General features: G+C 41.8%; 1 protein-coding gene across 3 annotated transcripts in view; it reads right to left on the reverse strand.

Moving 5' to 3' along the window:
- Positions 1-20,277, reverse strand: part of LOC109871007 (SH3 domain-binding protein 4) — an 80,253-nt gene that overhangs the window by 37,171 nt on the left and 22,805 nt on the right. For all 3 annotated transcript variants that reach the window (XM_020461746.2, XM_020461747.2, XM_031805899.1), the window contains 2 exons: positions 6,690-6,916; positions 4,146-6,535 (listed from right to left, as the gene is read on the reverse strand). In XM_020461746.2, the coding sequence (XP_020317335.1) occupies positions 4,146-6,535; positions 6,690-6,813 (2,514 nt within the window). In that variant the 5' untranslated portion in view covers positions 6,814-6,916. The remainder of the gene's footprint in view (positions 1-4,145; positions 6,536-6,689; positions 6,917-20,277) is intronic.

Consider the following 20,277-nt stretch of genomic DNA (forward strand, 5'->3'; position numbering starts at 1 on the left):
TAATTCCTTTCTTCCAGAACAATGAGAGAAACTCTGCATGCATTCAGATGCTTGAGCACAAATGCTGTCACCTCCCTTTCAGAGGCATACACAATCACTTTTGAATTCCTTTGCTTTGTATCTAAAAATACACTCTCACCTCTCCGTCATATGACATGCAAATAAGCCAGGAAGAATTGTTTTCAGTGTCAGTGAAAACACTTAATTGGCGAGAGACATAGGAGATGGTAATTCAATTCACAGCCACATAATAAGCTTCGGAAGACCACAACGGAGGCCCACCATGATGTATGAAATGTAATATCTTGGAGGATACACACACAAGATGCTTCTCTTAAAATGGCTGATCGTCTATGCATTTAAAAAGCTCTTGAAATACAATGGTGAAAAAAGCAACAACAGTTTTGTTATTGTTGTTATTGTTGTGTACACAAGAAAAGTGATTACCTACATTGGATTTGCCTTAAGGTATTAATCCTAACGAGTAAAGATGCATGTACATTGATGGGTCCTGTGTGGCTCAGCTGGTAGAGCATGGCGTTTGCCAAGCCATGGCTGTGTTCAATTCCCACGGGGGACCAGTTTACTGTACTCTACTGTATGACGCTCTGGATAAGAGTGTCTGCTAAATGACTGACATGTAGATCACAACACAGTTGCTAACAAATATCCATCCTGCAAGTTTCAGCTCCCTTGTACCTTGGGCTAACTCAGTGGAGCCTCATAAAACCAACATCCTCAGTGGAAGGAAGTGGATTAACCTTTTCCACTCTGCATAAGCACCAAATAACATTGTGTGAAGTTGAAGCTGCGATATTTGCCATAAATAAACTATAAGAGTGAATGTTAAGGTCTTTGGGAGTCATCCATCAGGAATTGTACATTCTATGAATGCAAGGCTGGAGGAGTTTGGTATAAGCATGCCATTTGTTTTGTGTATACTTTGGAATTCTGTAATAACATCAGTATTATTGGTTGCTGCACCATCGCTTCCAAAGATCCACCCAATGAGGTACATCCTATTTGCCAAGATGTTCTATGTACATATGAAAAGGGAAAACGCATAATGCTGATTGTATCACATAATTAAAACGTGTACACCAAACAACTGAATTAAACAGGGCCCTGAGAAATTGGGCCTTTTATTCACCACCATGGGCACATCTTTATATTAAGTTCTTCTTCTCCACACTGAAGCTCCCCCCTTGTCTATAAATGGTTGTAACTGGTGTTTACAACCCAACTTAAATTATAGCTTATGTTCCATCATACCGCTTTAAGTCCATGACTTCAATGTTATTGAAAAATGTATTATGAGGTACAGAGAGTGAGGGAGGCTGAAGTTTCCTTGCACTTTAAGTATGTCAGAATTTTCAAATAGCACACACACAGTGTATCTAAAATTCAATGAAATTGACACGCAGATGACAACATTGATGATCAATAACACTTTGAAACATAATGAGGGAAGGAAAGACTTCATATAGAATTTATTTTCAATATTGGTTTGTGTAGAAACTTACTGCGGGACCTGTTGTCAATTTTGCCAAAGGCAATCCTGAACAAAACTATTTCAAGACCAACATCTTTCCACACGATAGTGTGAGAAAGGGAAACAGACAAAGGGTTGGGTTTGCGGGAAAGTTTTGAAGTCAGGCCCAAACTAGCTGGTTTCTGGTCTAGTGGGGTGAGGCCACAGTGTTAAGATTGATTGTTTTTTATAAGATTTGTTTAATGCTAGCTAGCACCTTACCTTGGCTCCTTGCTGCACTCGCATAACAGGTAGTCAGCAGTCTCCTCGTGGAGTGCAACGTAATCGGCCATGATCGGTGTCCAAAAATGCTGATTACCAATTGTTATGAAAACTTTAAAATCGGCCCTAATTAATCGGCCATTCCGATGAATTGGTCGACCTCTAGTCTCTACTGCCCCTTTCAGAAAGCATCACTATGCTCCCTGTTCTCTTTGATAGCTGAGATATTATTGACTGTTTCCCCTCAGATGTGTTTGAGATGGGAGGCCACACACAAGACATAACTATTGGTGTCATTACTTTTGACATTTTAGTCATTTAGCAGACACTCTAATCCAGAGCGACTACCAGGAACAATCAGGGTTAAGCATTTTAAACATCTGCATTATTAAGTCATCACTGTCCCTGTTGGTAACCCTGACATGTCAAAACTCTTAAAATCAATACACAAGTATATATTTTTAAACCTGCATATTTAGTTAATATTGCCTACTAACATTCATTTCTTTTAACTAATGAAATTGTGTCACTTCTCTTGTGTTTTGTGCAACAGAGTTAGGGTATATGCAGCAGTTTGGGCCGCCTGGCTCATTGCGAACTGTGTGAAGACCATTTCTTCAAAACAAAGACAGCCAACTTCGCCAAACGGGGGATGATTTAACAAAAGCACATTTGCGAAAAAAGCACAATCGTTGCACGACTGTACCTAACCATAAACACCAATGCCTTTCTTAAAATCAATACACAGAAGTATATATTTTTAAACCTGTATATTTAGTTAAAATAAATGTGTTAGCAGGCAATGTTAAACTAGGGAAATTGTGTCACTTCTCTTGCGTTCATTGCACGCAGAGTCAGGGTATATACAACAGTTTGGGCTGGCTGGCTCGTTGCGAACTAATTTTCCAGACTTTTATGTAACTATGACATAACATTGAAGGTTGTGCAATGTAACAGCCATATTTAGACTTATGGATGCCACCCGTTAGATAAAATACGTAACGGTTCCGTATTTCACTGGAAGAATAAACGTTTTGTTGTCGAAATGATAGTTTCCGGATTTGACCATATTAATTAACTAAGGCTCCTATTTCTATTTGTTATTATATTATAATTAAGTCTGTGATTTGATAGAGCAGTCTGTCTGAGCGGTGGTAGACAGCAGCAGGTTCGTAGCATTCATTCAAACAACAATTTACTGCGTATGCCAACAGCTCGCCGTTTATGACTTCAAGCCGGTCAACTCCCGAGATTAGGCTGGCAATACTAAAGTGCCTATAAGATCATCCAATAGTCAAAGGTATATGAAATACAAATGGTATAGAGAGAAATAGTCCTATAATAACTACAACCTAAAACGTCTTACCTGGGAATATTGAAGACTCATGTTAAAAGGAACCACCAGCTTTCATATGCTTTCATGTTCTGAGCAAGGAACTTAAACATTAGCTTTTTTACATGGCACATATTGCACTTCTACTTTCTTCTCCAACACTTTGTTTTTGCATTATTTAAACCAAATTGAACATGTTTCATTATTTATTTAGGACTAAATTGAATGTATTAATGTATTATATTAAGTTAAAATAAAAGTGTTAATTGTTCATTCAGTATTGTTGTAATTGTCATTATTACAAATATATATATATATATATATTTATTTGTAATAATGACAATATATATATAAATATATGACCATTTATATATATATATATATATATACCGATTTATCTGAATTTACAGATGAATCGGTATCGTCTTTTTTTGGTCCTCCAATAATCGATATCGGCGTTGAAAAATCATAATCGGTCGACCTCTAGTAGAGACGTTTCTATGGATCTCTTCTTCAGTGTGTCTGAGTTTATCATGTTAAGTCACATAATAGTATTCACCACACCCTCTACAATGGTCTGAACACTGAATATGACTTCCAAAATCAACAAATGACAAAAGTCAGGCACTTTTTCAGAAACATAGTTTGACAGTACTGTTGTTTTCTGGTAGGTTCTGATTTACACGAGAAATGGAGACAGAGCATTATCTAGGCAGGCTGAGCCCTCAGCACATCTCTAACTCAATGTGATTTACAAGAAAGAGACGGTGGGGGTTGGACTACGCCAAAATATTCTGCTGCTCTCCACAACTCCTTAGATGTCGATGCCCACACAGCACTTATTGACTGCACTCTCAACAGGATTAGCCCACTAGACCATAGCCTCAAGCAGCTGGAAGTAGATAAGGGGCTGAAGCATGCACACTAGACGAAACACACAAACAAAAAAGTTGCACACTAGATGAAACAGACAAACAAAAAAGTTAATCACACATCAAAAAGACAGACAAAAGCACCCATTTCCGACTGAATAATAGTTGAAAGGAAATGCTAACTTACTGTCATGAGTTCCTTCTGGAAGGATTTCCTCTCCTTGCCCTCTGTATTATTGCAGTCCTCTTTCAGCTTCTCCAGAACAGACGCCACCCTCTCAGGCTCGCTGTCCAGCTCTGCACGGCAGAAGTGTGAGAGCGGTAGGTTAACGTAACCCAGGGCATCGGCAAACGCCCTCCAGCTTCCTACGTTCTCCATCAGTATAGTCCTCACAGAGGCATAGATGTATGTCAGGAACTTGCAGGGCTTCAGGATCTGATCCAGTAAGAGTGCAGTGGTTAGTTCAGCCCCGCTGAAGTAAATGGGTTTTACTTTGCCCACCAACAGAACATTTTTTGCATGTACAAGCCCTGTTCTACCCTGATAGTAACAGATGTACCATTCCTTAGTCCACAACTGTCCCTTCAGTTTGATTTTCTCTTCGCTCAGAAGGGCAAAGTAATCCCCCTTTTTGTACTCCAGTAAGTATTGGTTCTTGGTCTGACGGATGACTGTTTTGATCAACTTGCCAAACTTCAGGTTGCGGATCCGTCGGTCATGGAACACAGGGTATTTGGTAGTGATGGCCAGAGGGGACAAGACAATTTTCCCTAGTTCCTTCTTCTTCAGGAAGCGCCTCTGCACAGATGTTTGTGGACCGGTCTTGGGTGGAGGTGTTGGAGTTTGAACACAAAACTGGGCGAGAATACAGTCTTGGTCATCCTTGACCTGGACACGTAATGTGAAATCTGAGACATCATCAGCAGTGCGTGAGGCGATCACATAGACTATCCGGCTAACCTTTCCCAGTTTGACCTGGAAACCCCTAACCACCCTGGCCTGCTCACTGGCCTTTACCTCATAGTTGGCCATGTTGGAGTAAACACCAACCCGAAGGTCCTGGGGCCTTGCCAGGACAAACTGGTGCTTCCCCCAGAGCTGAAGAGCCACTGGAGGGGTGGCATGGGCCTGCTTCCCTACTTCACTCACCAGTAATGTTTTTGGGGCACAGTCATGGCCGAAGATGGCCACCACAGCCTTAAAGGATGGGTGAATGTGCTTGGGACCATAGACACCGAGGGTGACCTTCTTCACCACATTGTCCCAAACAGTGGTTTCTGGAGCAACTGACTGGGCCTGGGCCACAACAGACACATACATGCAGGGCTCAAGGTTATCCAGACAGACCTGGATGGTGTCCCCATACATATAGGCTTGGGGGATTGGTGTGTAGGGCCCCTCCTTGCAGTCACTCCTCACACATATGACCTTTGTCGTCTGCCTGCTCTCCTTCTTCACCACAACGGACACCGTCATCTCAAGGTTGACTGTGGTTTTGGTCTCCATGTTACCGAGCTTGATCTCCACCACAGGGCTTACGGTCGTTGTACGGTCGTTGTTGAGCTCCAGCGGTGGGTCCAGCAGGGCCTTCATGGAGATCTGCTGGGAGTCTCCAGGGGCCACGTGGCCCTCCGGGATGTGGATGCTGATGCTGGTGTCTGGAAGCTGGACGGACCCTCCAGAACTGTCTAAACGGCACAAAATGTTGGTCTCCACTGGCTGTGTTTGTCCCCAGCCTGGATTCTGACCCAAGGAGTCCAGGTCATGGCAGGACCTGGCTAGCTTGCGGTGATTGAGCCATGCCGCCCGGAAGTCCTCTCTGCTCTGGAACTGTTCAGGTGCAGGGGCTTTCAGGCCTCCAAAAAAACCTGAGGATGCCTGAGGGGCGTCATTCTGAGCTTGCAGGATTGAAAGTTCTGAGAGACTGTAGGATCGCTTGCTCCTGAAGAATGGGTTGTCCCTGCGTAACATCTGGCCCACTCCCAAACTGGGGCTGATGGGTTCCAGATCGAAAATGCCGCTGCCAAAGCCATTGATGTTGATGCTACTGCTGGTAGAGTTTGGTGGGACAGAGGAGGCTAGGTTGTCAAAAAGTAGAAGGTCCACTGACTTACTGTTCTCATTACTGTTCTGATCCAAAGAACCTTGAAGGGCCCCGTTGAGGAAAGGGTTAGTGGAGCTACGGCTAAGGTGCTGGTGATGGGGGGCAAAGGGGTTCCCGTTTTGGGGGGCAGTAGGTTTCAGCATCACCCCGGTCCAATCTCCAAGGAGGTCCAGCTCCTTGGCTCCCTCCTCAACAGAGCAGTCTCCTAGGCTGTCGATCATACCGCTGTCACTGAAGGAGGAGTCCCGGTAGTTGATGGGCTGGACGTATGTCGCAGGGATGTAACCCATCTCAGTGCTGTTGTGGGCGTACCACCACTCTCCACCCGATGTGTCCAGCACAAAGAGATGTTCTCCCTTGGAGAACCTGAGGGTGGTGAAGCTGGAGGGACAGTAATCCTTAATAGCAACGACTTCCCTGGCAGTGCCGAAGGAGGCAGAGGCGTCCAGTCTTAAGGCACTGGGAGAAGGCACTGGAAAAACAGAACATAAAAAAATTGGTAAATCAGAGAATCAATATTACGACAAATATCTCAACATAAACGTTTACCGTAGTCATGTGATGACAGTACATTTACACAAGCAAAACGTTTTTTTTTTACGCAGTTAATCAACCTCATAGCGTACCTTTGACATCTGTGAGACAGTTGGATTCAGACACTCCATCACTGAGGTCAATGAGTGTCCCCTCTGACTTGCAGCGCGGCAGTGCGATGTTGTTGTTTGTCGCTCTGATTCGATGGGCGGCCATTGTTGGTTATTTCCCTGCACACCCAACCTATGTGTTCATGCTGCTCTCCTGAGTTACGTTTTAGCCGAAGGCAGAGTTAGCCATCAACAGCCTTCCATGGTGTCTGGAGGAGAGAGAGAGAAAAAACTGGATTTAATTAGCTTTTAGCTACACTTGACAATCTCATTAAATGGGGCAGATGCATTCTGATTAGAAAAATAAATCAGAATTGCAACCTGCTCACTAATATAATCAAGAGGAACAAATAATGGATTACCAAATGCTGACAGGATGTAAATATCCCCCAGATATTTGCAAGTTTCACATGTGGCAGGAATTTGAATGTGGCAAGTGAAAGAAAAACACCCCTAGTCCCTAGTGTGTGTGTGTGTGTGTGTGTGTGTGTGTGTGTGTGTGTGTGTGTGTGTGAGAGTTGTGTCTAACCACGTAATTCCTGCACACACAAGGTTCTCTTCCTCGAGGTGGGTGGAGTGGAGAGGACATTCAATGTGAGACTCCAAAGAGTCAAAAGATCATTTCCAATAGAATGACACAGAATATTATTGAACATTCATGTGAAACTCTATAGACACTGAATTGTCTTAATCTCATCTCTCATTGGTCTACAATCTTGAAATTCTACATTCTGTTAAACTATACCAACAGACAGGTGGTCCTGAGAGTAGTGGCATGGTATACCAAAACGTATGTACTTGTTTACAATATTAGAACATGAACTACGGTTAGGTACTAGAATTTGTTACTTTCGGCACTTCTGTAAAATGAGTCTCACGTCATCTACTGATTGAGAGAGGATAAAGTCTATCAGCACAACTCATGTCCCTTTATAGTGCTAGAGCACCATGACTGCTCCACTTACTCATTGCTAGCTCTACCCTGTCCTGAGGAACCACTGTACTCACTGGGAGTCTGGGCTGCATCATGTTAGATCAACCTCTCATACTGTCCTGAGGAACCGCTGAACTCACTGGGAGTCTGGGCTGCATCATGTTAGATCAACCTCTCATACTGTCCTGAGGAACCACTGAACTCACTGGGATTCTGGGCTGCATCGCCTCTTACTCTACACAGAACACTGAATAATGCAACAAGGCATATAGAAATGTTGAAACTTCATTACAAAACAAGCTATTTGATATGGAATTTTAGGACCCGTTTAGGAATCTTTAAAAAATTAAAAAAATTGGGCCTTTACTTCTATAGCCCAGAGAAACGCATTGAATAACACATTCATGAATGCCGAAAAATGTATCATAAGAAACAAGGTATTGAAGTGATTTGTCCCTATATCTAGGAGATATAAGAAAGTAAGAAAGTATAAGAAATATTATATAGATGTTTATTATACAATCAAAAGTATGTGAACACACTTCAAATTAGTGGATTTGGCTATTTCAGCCTCACCCCTTGCTGACAGGTGTATAAATCGAGCACACAGCCATGCAATCTCCATAGAGAAACATTGGCAGTAGAATGGTCTTACTGAAGAGCTCATTGACTTTCAATGTAGCACCGTCATAGAATGCCACCTTTCCAACAAGTCAGTTTGTCAAATTTATGCCCTGCTAGATCTGCCCTGGTCAACTGTAAGTGATGTTATTGTGAAGTGGAAACGTCTAGGAGCAACAACGGCGCAGCTGCGAAGTGGTAGGCCACACAAGCTCACTGAAAGGGACTGCCGAGTGCTGAAGCGCGTAAAAATTATCTGTCCTTGGTTGCAACACTCACAACTGAGGTCCAGACTGCCCCTGGAAGCAAAGTCAGCACAATAACTGTTTGTCGGTAGCTTCATGGGTATTCATGGCCGAGCAGCCATACACAAGCCTAAGGTCACCATGCGCAATGCCAAACGTCAGCTGGAGTGGTGTAACGCTTGCTGCCATTGGACTCTGGAGGAGTGGAAACGCGTCCTGTGGAGAGACATAAGTATTTGATCACCTACCAACCAGTAAGAATTCCGGCTCTCACAGACCTGTTAGTTTTTCTTTAAGAAGCCCTCCTTTTCTCCACTTGTTACCTGTATAAAGACACCTGTCCACACACTCAATCAAACAGACTCCAACCTCTCCACAATGGCCAAGACCAGAGGGCTGTGTAAGGACATCAGGGATCAAATTGTAGACCTGCACGAGGCTGGGATGGGCTACAGGACAATAGGCAAGCAGCTTGGTGAGAAGGCAACAACTGTTGGCGCAATTATTAGAAAATGGAAGAAGTTCAAGATGACGGTCAATCACCCTCGGTCTGGGGCTCCATGCAAGATCTCACCTCGTGGGGCATCAATGATCATGAGGAAGGTGAGGGATCAGCCCAGAAGTACACGGCAGGACCTGGTCAATGACCTGAAGAGAGCTGGGACCACAGTCTCAAAGAAAACCATTAGTAACACACTACGCCGTCATGGATTAAAATCCTGCAGCACATGCAAGGTCCCCCTGCTCAAGCCAGCGCATGTCAAGGCCGGTCTGAAGTTTGCCAATGACCATCTGAATGATCCAGAGGAGGAATGGGAGAAGGTCATGTGGTCTGATGCGACAAAAATAGAGCTTTTTGGTCTAAATTCCACTCGCCGTGTTTAGAGGAAGAAGAAGGATGAGTACAACCCCAAGAACACCATCCCAACCGTGAAGCTCCAAACCCACCAGCAAAATAAACTACGACTGCACATGGGGACGGAGATCGTACTTTTTGGCCATAATGACCATTGTTATGTTTAGAGGAAAGATGGGGAGGCTTGCAAGCCGAAGAACACGATCCAAAACCGTGAAGCACAGGGGTGGCAGCATCATGTTGTGGGGGTGCGTTGCTGCAGGAGGGACTGGTGTACTTCACAAAATAGATGTTTTCATGAGGGAGGACAATTATGCGGATATATTGAAGCAACATCTCAAGACATCAATCAGGAAGTTAAAGCTTGGCCGCAAATGGGTCTTCCAAATGGACAATGACCCCAAGCATACTTCCAAAGTTGTGGCAAAATGGCTTTAAGGACAACAAAGTCAAGGTATTGGAGTGGCCATCACAAAGCTCTGACCTCAATCCCATAGAAGATTTGTGGGCAGAACTGAAAAAGTGTGTGAGAGCAAGGAGGCCTACAAACCTGAATCAGTTACACCAGCTCTGTCAGGAGGAATGGGCCAAAATTCACCCAACTTATTGTGGGAAGCTTGTGGAAGGCTAACCAAAACGTTTGACCCAAGTTAAACAATTTAAAGTCAATGCTACCAAATACGAATTGAGTGTATGTAAACTTTTGACCTACTGGGAATGTGATGAAAGAAATAAAAGCTGAAGTAAATCCTTCTCTCTACTATTATTATTTCACATTCTTAAAATAAAGTGGGTATCCTAACTGAATTTTTACTGGGATTAAACACAATCAGCAATTGTGAAAAACTGATGTATTTGGCTAAGGTGAACTTTCGACTTCAACTGTATTTAACCCTTTTTAGGGGTTGGCACAAAACTACCTTTATACGAGTCCCAAGACGCCTGTAGGGGTCGTAGAGCAAAACTGCGAACACTATCATGTTCGTGACAGTCATACTAGTTACTAGGTTAAACTGTTCGGACGCTAAAAAGACATTTTTGTGAGATGCAGAAGTGCGAAATTGACAGATTTTGATGGGGATTTAAAAAAAATTATGTTACTTAGATTGGGCGTCAGGTCCACACTCCACTTAAACATAATTTACAAACAAATTTGTGTTTAGTGAGTCCACCAGATCAGCGGAGGTAGGGATGACAAGGGATGTTCTCTAGACAAGTGCGTGCATTGGAGCAATGTCCTGTCCTGCTAAGCATAGTGCCTTTGTGTGTCAGGGAAAATGTATGGAGTAAAAAGTACATTATTTTCTTAAGGTTGCAGCCATAACAGGTTGGAATGTAGTGAAGTAAAAGTTGTGAAAAATATAAATATAATATACATTTTTTTAAACTACTTCACACCACTGCCGAGTACCGTAACCATAACGAAAAATATTTCAGATTTCAAATGCTCACCAAAAACATTCTTTAACTTTGTCTCCCCTGCCTCACGTCTCTCCCAGTCAAGATCATCTTTACTCAAGCCTGTGTATGTGAATGAGGTCATGGGTCTTAAAGAGACACACTATTGTAAGTGCAAATGTTTTTGATCAGGGCCCAGTTTCCCAAAATCATCTTAAGGATAAATTCATCGTTAGAACCTTCGTAACAGCATTGTTAAATCTCCAAGTTTTTTTCCAAAAACCATCCTTATTAGCATTGCACATTAAAACACTCAATCGAACGCCTGCCTCAGACCACTCGTAGATCAGTTAAGTGCCATCGGTAGATGCTTTTTTGCCCTCCTGTCACTTTATACACCAAAAAATCATATCCGCATCTTTGTGACAGCCGACAACTTCAGACCAAAGATGACTAAAAATACAAAGTTGCCGATGATACAAACAAGCGACGTATAAAAAGGTGCTTCAAATGAAAACAAGAGACGAGCATTAAAATAAACAGGCTATAGGCCTCCTTCAATCATATTGAGTTCTATTTTGCTACTTTTTTATTTATTTCACCTTTATTTAACCAGGTAGGCCAGTTGTTTCTATATATCTAATGATCTGAATTCTAACATGCGAGGGAGCTGATCCGTCATCAGTATTGTGAAATAATTATTATGTTAACTTGTTGTTACTCCCATCCCGTGAACGGGATCATTGTCATCATCTGACACTAATTAGCATAACGCAACGGACATAAATATTACTAGAAAATATTCCTAGTCATGAAAATCACAAGTGAAATATATTGAAATACAGCTTAGCCTTTTCTTAATCACCCTGTCATCTCAGATTTTCAAAATATGCTTTACAGCCAAAGCAAGACAAGCATTTGTGTAAGTTTATCGATAGCCTAGCATAGCATTATGTCACGAAAATCAGAAAACCAATCAAATTAAATCGTTTACCTTTGATGAGCTTCGGATGTTTTCACTCACGAGACTCCCAGTTAGATAGCAAATGTTTCTCAGCCAAACGTGAAGAACAAACGGAGCTATTTCACCTACAAAAATAATATTTTTGTAGGTGAAATAGCTCCGTTTGTTCTTCACGTTTGGCTGAGAAATCAACCGGAAATTGCAGTCACGACAACGCCGAAACATATTCCAAATTAGCTCCATAATATCGACAGAAACATGGCAAACATTGTTTATAATCAATCCTCAAGGTGTTTTTCATTATCTATTCGATAATATATCCACCGGGACAATATATCCACCGGGACAATTGGTTTTTCAGTGTATTTTACGCAAGAATCACTCTGAGAGCCATCAGGTGACCACTTGCGCAATGTAGCCGCTTACGGGTATTCTTCAACATAAAGGCGTGAAACTACGTCACAATGCTGTAGACACGTTGGGGAATACGTAGAAAAAGGAATCTGGTTGATAGCCCATTCACTGCTCAATAGGGACGCATCGGAACGCAGAGCATTCAAAACAAGAGTCACTTCCGGATTGGATTTTTCTCAGGCTTTCGCCTGCAATATAAGTTCTGTTATACTCACAGACAATATTTTTACAGTTTTGGAAACTTTAGAGTGTTTTCTATCCTAAGCTGTCAATTATATGCATATTCTAGCATCTTGTCCTGACAAAATATCCCATTTACTTTGGGAACGTTATTTTTCCAAAAATGAAAAATACTGCCCCCTAGTCACAACAGGTTTTAAGGAAAGATTTGAATGGAGAAATGTGATTCGAAAGCAGCGCTCCCTTTCTTTCGATCCCATCAGTAATTGATATGCTCGAATGAAGCAGTTAGCGACCGTTCTGTCTGCATGGTGTTGTAGGAATTATGCATTGTTAAAACAATCGTAAGCCTTCATTCCATTGCTATTGGGAAACCAGGCCTAGTACAAGAAAATAAGTAATCCCAAATGGAAGGGGAAAAGATTGTTTGTCATCTGTAGCCCCATGAAATTAGCCAAAACAAGTTCAATAACTCAAAGCATGCACACACTCCTATGAAATATGCATTCACCTGTATTGTGAATTGGCGCAGGCTGCATTTTGATTTACACCATTTATCAATATAGATTTAACATCACAATAAATGACAACCAATATGTTATGCAGTTAGAATGGTAAGTCAAAACTAAGTCAAATTGATTCTATGATTGCATAATTGATTCATTAATGCATACATTTCTCCCCCATTTTTTTTGTACTCTAAAGATCTGTCAGGATTAAATGCCACTGTGACCTGCTAATATGCCTTCTTTTGATGATGTGGAATCGTTTTGGTATTGAGTATTGTGATAGTATTGAGAATCGTGATAGTATTGAGTATTGTGATACTGAACCTGGTAGCAAAGTCAAAAGTCTGGTATTGTGAGAATACAGAGAATGCAACCTGCTGTTTTCAATTCTCTAGAGACAGCAGGAGCGGTAGAGATACTCTGAATGATCGGCTATGAAAAGCCAACTGACATTTACTCCTGAGGTGCTGACCTGTTGCACCCTCGACAACGACTGTGTTTATTATTATTTGACCCTGCTGGTCACCCGGCACAGCCAGAAGAGCACTGGCCACCCCTCATAGGCTGGTTCCTCTAGGTTTCTTCCTAAGTTCTGGCCTTTCTATGGCGTTTTCCTAGCCATCGTGCTTCTACACCTGCATTGCTTGCTGTTTGGGGTTTTAGGCTGGGTTTCTGTACAGCACTTTGAGATATCAGCTGATGTAAGAAGGGCTTTATAAATACATTGGATTGATTTGATTGAACCAACAGCTTTCTTTCTTTTTTTGCAATTAAGTCATGTGACTTACAGTTAGTGGCCCAGTGTCGTCCGGGTTTGGCCTGGGTAGGCCGTCATTGTAAATAATACATTTCTTCTTAACTGACTTGCCTAGTTAAATAAAGATTAAATACAAAATAAAATAGTGCATTCATCTGAACTCTGGGATAGGGTCTAGTTTCCTGAATTTCCGCCTGACTGACATGCCTAAAGTAAACTCAGGCCCAGAAGCCAGGATATGCATGTAATTGGTAGCATTGGATAGAAACCACTTACGTTTCTCAAACGGATTTTATCTAACAAAACAGCCATTCATGTTGTAGCTGGGAGCCTTTGGATTGCAAACAGAGGGAGATCTTCAAAAGTTAGTGATTTATTTAAATCGCTATTTGTGATTTTATGAACCCTGTGCTGGTTGAAATATGTTTACCTGGGGCGCCGTCCTCAGACAATCGCATGGTACGCTTTTTCCGTAAAGACTATTGTAAATCGGACAACGCAGTTAGATATACATTCGGACAAAAATATACATTTTTAAATTATATAAGATACTTGTATGTTCATGAATGTTTAATATTACAATTATTTATTTGAATTGCACACCCTCCAATTTCACCAGATTTTGTCGGCTGGTGTCCCGCTAGAGGGACGCCTATCCCAAAGAAGTTTTTCAGATACCTGGGTGGGATAACCACATGTCATAGTAAGTACACATTTTTCTCAAAGTAGCTTGGCAAAGTCAGAGCTAGTAGGAAAAAGTAAAGTGAGAGTGGTTTACCTCTTGTCTTGGAAATATATCCTGTTGATCTTAGTAGGGCCCTTTCGTTGCACAATCTTTGAAATAGTAAACCCTGGAGTCTGAACAGTTTTCATGAGATTTCGCTTCACTCAGTTTTCTCTGTACTTTGAAATAAATCTAACCATCAAGGGTATATCAGTGAAAGGGATTTCTAGAATATGTATATTAGTTAAAAATAGTATGTCAAGCTAATTTCCATATCCATTCCCTCTGAAACATTTGATCATTGATCATCCTTTGGAGAGGATCGTTCTGTACTAAGAGAGATGTGAAAAAAGACCTGGAAGAAGATATATTGGAGAGGAAATGGGAGAGCTAAAGAGCCATACTGAAACAGAATGATAAATGAAGTGCATATCCAAAAAGCTCAAGTTGATTTCAAGTAAACATTTTGTCTGACAGACTCAGATCCTTCAGGAGGGGGAGTAGACAGCACTTTGAGCTGAAGCTCACTCAATGTTCAAAATATTTATTCTAGTCTACTTTTTAGAACATGTCTTTCCGGTCAAGACAACCTAAGCACAAAAAAAACCTTTTTATAATTCTTGTTGCTTGTAACAAAAACATACCAGGTGTTGCTACTCACTGAAAAGCCAGACCTCATCCCAGCTAGTCTCCGTTTTCTTTACGCATATTTTGTGGATGACCCAAACGGCAAAACATCAAATCAACAGTCACATCTGCTGCCTCTCCCACACTCAAGGAGAGGTGGTTTGTGTAAGGTGCCAAAAACCCCATCTGCCTGCTCCCCTGTGCAGTCAGGAAAACAACACACAGTGGGTGTGGCATGTGACAAAATAAACAATTTGAACTGTAATATGGCTTCGGGGCATTGAGGACAGGGGTCTCAGATGTTTTAAAGAAATGAGCTACAGACGGCTATATCAGTCCGCTAATATAATACTTGTTAAAAGGCCCAGTGAACTATTTTAGATAATTTATTTATTTTTGTTAATTTTTTTTATAATTCTTTTGTTTTATAATATTTTTATTTTGCAGGGGGTGCTGTAAGTTTGTCAAGGAAAAAGCAGGTGTTCATAATGTTTTGTACACATTTTTTCCTTGCCCCCCCCAAAAAACAATATCAATAACCGATATTTACATTTTGAGCAGCCTTTCAAAGCATTCTAGTACAGTTAAACAGTTAACACACATACATGGACACAGCGGTCTAAGGCACTGCATCTCAGTGCAAGAGGCGTCACTACAGTCCCTGGTTCGAATCCAGGCTGTATCACATTCGGCCGTGACTGGGAGTCCCACAGGGCGGCACACAATTGGCCCAGCGTCGTCAGGGTTTGGATGGGGTAGGCCGTCATTGTGAATAAGAATTTGTTCTTAACTGACTTGCCTAGTTAAATAAAAGGTCACACACACACACATACACACACACGGACTAAAAAGTTATTTTGTTGGTATTTACGTTTGTCCCCATTACCAGAAAAACATAATCAAAACCTATTTATTATTTCACTTACTTGCTGTGCTGTTTCATTGTTCATTTATTCAGATGTTTCATTCCCAACCAGGATTTCTATGGAAAGCCGTTTGGGTCTTTGCATGTGAAAAAAGAGAGACGTCAAATAACACTATATGACGTGTCAAATAAGCTTGTTGATTAATTAGGACCTGAATATGACTGCATGTCACACAATAATTTAACGCATTCATCATTTTACGTAGTTATTACACATTGATTACACTATCACTCGTATTTCATGTCTCAACAATTCATCGAGACGCATGCTATGATGCTGGTAAAATTGTCAGAAAAAAGCTAGTTCGCTCATGGATGCAAACAATGTTCTTCCCCAAAAACATAGCAAAAATACAATGTTATAGTAGCTATAGTTAGCTAGCTAACTATATAGCTAGGTGTCATCATCTAAAATAACCTTCGAAATTAACACAGTTCTTATTTGATTAATGGTGGTCTGACCCATCTATGTGAAGCTAGCCACAATAGTGGACTTTGCGGTTAGCCTTCAAAATAAAATTGTCATTGACAGTAATGCAAATGAATACACATAGTATAATTATGCCATAATTGAATAGATCATGTTAAACGCGGTTGGAATGTTATATAAAATCAACAAAAATGATCATTTGTTAATTTGACAAAAATGAATGTGAATCGAGCCACATTTATTGTCAACCTATGTGAATTGAACACTACTCCAGAGGAAAAACAATACTGCGTGGATGTTTTTTAGTCTGATAACTCTTTTGAGGACGTTGTGAAAAAATATTGGAATATATATATACCCCATTTCATTGATCCCCAATCTTTGGGTGAAGCTGTACAGTGCAATATGAATGTCAACACACACAATAGGCTGACAGGACAGGTGATTTCACACAGTCACCGTCCCGCGATAAGAGCTCCAACGCTAATAACTCTTCACAGTTGTGTTCTATGGGTGTCACTGAGTAGACTCATACCCTATTTCATTGCTTCACATTCCAACCTTGTTTAACATTATCTAGCCTAAACATGGCATGATTCCACCAATTGTAACGTTCTGCATCACTTTCAAAGATGTACTTTTATTTGAAAAGGCAAACCGCAAATTCCACGATTGTGCCTAATACTTATTGTGGCTAGCTTCACAACACATAACCCGGTCAGGTCGAGCTTCACTAGCCAGATGAAGATAGCTGGCTGCTTAAAACGTTAGCTTTGGGCAACAGGGGTAAGTAGCTGGCTAGCTATTTATTTTCATGAACTGCAGTTCAAATTCAATAGGCAAACAACAAAGGGCTACCTAGATAATACTTACTCACAAGGATTTCTAAATATTTTCTAAGAATAGTGAAAATGTCTGCAGTTTCTACTGGTCATTGTTTTCAGGCTGGTTGTATTGGTGCTAGCTAGGTACTAAGCTAAAGCTAGCTACCCCAGGAGTTGCGGTCGAACAAAAAATGCTTTATTACCAACACTGTATTGTAAACACATCGTTCGTGGATGGTGCTTAATTGTTTGCAGACTTTTTTGAACAGCTTTGACAGCGCTACTGTTGGTAGGGTGGCGCTTAGCTTGCACGTGCAAATTCAGAACACACAATATTCTATAATAGAACAGTGTTATTTGACATGTCAAATTAAAAGCTTATTTCAAATGAAATCACATTTTAATAGTCACATGTGCCGAATACAACAGGTGTAGAGTGAAATGAGTGAAATGCTTACTTACTGTCACACCCTGACCATAGTTTGCTTTGTATGTTTCTATGTTTTGGTTGGTCAGGATGTGAGCTGAGTGGGCATTCTATGTTACATGTCTAGTTTGTCTAGTTCTATGTTTGGCCTGATATGGTTCTCAATCAGAGGCAGGTGTTCGTCATTGTCTCTGATTGGGAACCATATTTAGGTAGCCTGTTTGGTGTTGGGTTTTGTGGGTGATTGTCCTTGTTCTGTCTCTGTGTTACTTTGCACCAGTATTAGGCTGTTTCGGTTTTCGTGTTACGTTTATTGTTTATGTATTTGATTCGTGTTTACTTTGTTTAATTAAACATGGATCGCAATAGCCACGCCGCATTTTGGTCTGACTCTCTTTCACCTAAGGAAAACCGTTACACTTACGAGCCACTAGCCAACAATGCAGTTTTTTTTTATGGATAAGAATAAGAAATAAAAGTAACAAGTAATTAAAGAGCATCAGAAAAATAACAATAGCGAGACTATATACAGTGGGATACCTGACTATATACAGGGGGGTACCTGTCTATATACAGGGGGGGTACCTGACTATATACAGGGGGGGTACCTGACTATATACAGGGGGGTAGCGGTACAGAGTCAATATGCAGGGAGACACCGGTTAGTTGAGGAAATCAAATCAAAGCGTATGTCACCTGCGCCCAATACAAAATGTTTACTTACAGGCCCTAACCAACAGTGCAATATTCAAGTAAAAAAATAGGTAATAGGTGAACAATAGATAAGGAAATAAAAAACAACAGTAAAAAGACAGTGAATAACAACAGTAGCATATATACAGTAGTGAGGCAATATACAGGCAGCGGTTAGTAAGGCTAATTGTATGTACATGTAGGTATGGTTAAAGTGACAATGCATATATGATAAACAGAGTAGTAGTAGTAGCCAATGGGGAGAGGCACAAGTTAGTCGGGCTAATTGAGGTAGTATGTACATTAATGTATAGTTAAAGTGACTATGCATTTATAATAAACAGAGAGTAGCAGCAGTGTAAAAGGGGGGGACGAAGATGCACAACGCAAATAGTCCTGGTAGCCATTTGTTTAGTTGTTCAGGAATCTTGTGCCTTTGAGGTAAAAGCAGTTGCCATACCAGGCAGTGATGCAACCAGTCAGGCTGTCGATGTTGCAGCTGTAGAGCCTTTTGAGGATCTGGGGACCGATGGCGAATCTCTTTAGTTTTCTGAGGGGGAATAGGCTTTGTCGTTCCCTCTTCACGACTGTCTTGGTGTGTTTGGACCATTATAGTTTGTTGGTGCTGTGGACACCAAGGAAATTGAAGCTCTCAACCTACTCCACTACAGCCCGTCAATGAGAATGGGGGCGTGCTCGGTCCTCCTTTTCCTGTAATCCACAATCATCTCCTTTGTCTCGGTTACGTTGAGGGATAGGCACCACCCGGCCAGGTCTCTGACCTCCTCCCTATAGGCTGTCTCATCGTTGTCGGTGATCAGGCCTCCCACATTGTGTCGTAAGCAAACTTAATGATGGTGTTGGAGTCGTGCCTGGCCACGCAGTCCTGGGTGAACAGGGAGTACAGGAGGGGACTGAGCACAAGGGGCTCCAGTGTTGAGGATCAGCATGACAGATGTGTTGCTACCTACCCTCACCACCTCCAGGATCCAGTTGCAGAGAGAGGTGTTTAGTTCCAGGATCCTTAGCTTAGTGATGAGCTTTGAGTGTACTATGGTGTTGAACGCTGAGCTGTAGTCAATGAATAGCATTCTCACGTAGGTGTTGCTTTTTGTCCAGGTGGGAAAGGGCAGTGTGGAGTGCAATGGAGATTGCATCATCTGTGGATCTGATTGGGCATTGTGCAAATTGGAGTGGGTCTAGGGTTTCTGGGATAACGGTGTTGATGTGAGCCATGACCAGCCTTTCAAAGCACTTCCTGGCTACGGACGTGAGTGCTACAGGTCTGTTGTCATTTAGGCAAGTTGCCTTAGTGTTCTTGGGCACAGGGACTATGGTGGTCTGCTTAAAACATGTTGGTATTACAGACTCAAATCAGGGACATGTTGAACATGTCAGTTTAGACACCTGCCAGTTGGTTAGCACATTCTCGGTGCACACGTCCTGGTAAGCCTTCTGGCCCTGCAGCCTTGTGAATGTTGACCTGTTTAAAGGTCTTACTCACGTCAGCTACGGAGAGAGTGATCACACAGTTGTCCAGAACAGCTGATGCTGTCATGCATGCCTCAGTGTTGCTTGCCTCGAAGCGAGCATCGAAGTGATTTAGCTCATCTGGTAGGCTTGTGTCACTGGGCAGCTTGCGGCTGTGCTTACCTTTGTAGTCTAATAGCGGGATTTCTTATAAGCTCCCAGGTTAGAGTCCCGCACCTTGAAAGTGGCAGCTCTACCCTTTAGATCAGTGCAAATGTTGCCTGTAATCTATGGCATCTGGTTGGGGTATGTACGTCCAGTCACTGTGGGGACGGCGTCCTTGATGCACTTATTGATAAAGCCAGTGACTGATGTGGTGTACTCCTCAATGCAATCGGAAGAAACCCGGAACATGTTCCAGTCTGTGATAGCAAAAATGTCCTGTAGTTTAGCATCTGCCTCATCAGACCACTTTTTTATAGACCGAGTCACTGGTGCGTCCTGCTTTAATTTTTGCATGTAAGCAGGAATCAGGAGGATAGAATTGTGGACAGATTGACCAAATGGAGGGC

Source organism: Oncorhynchus kisutch, linkage group LG26, assembly GCF_002021735.2.
Source record: "Oncorhynchus kisutch isolate 150728-3 linkage group LG26, Okis_V2, whole genome shotgun sequence".
Taxonomy (NCBI): Eukaryota; Metazoa; Chordata; class Actinopteri; order Salmoniformes; family Salmonidae; genus Oncorhynchus; species Oncorhynchus kisutch.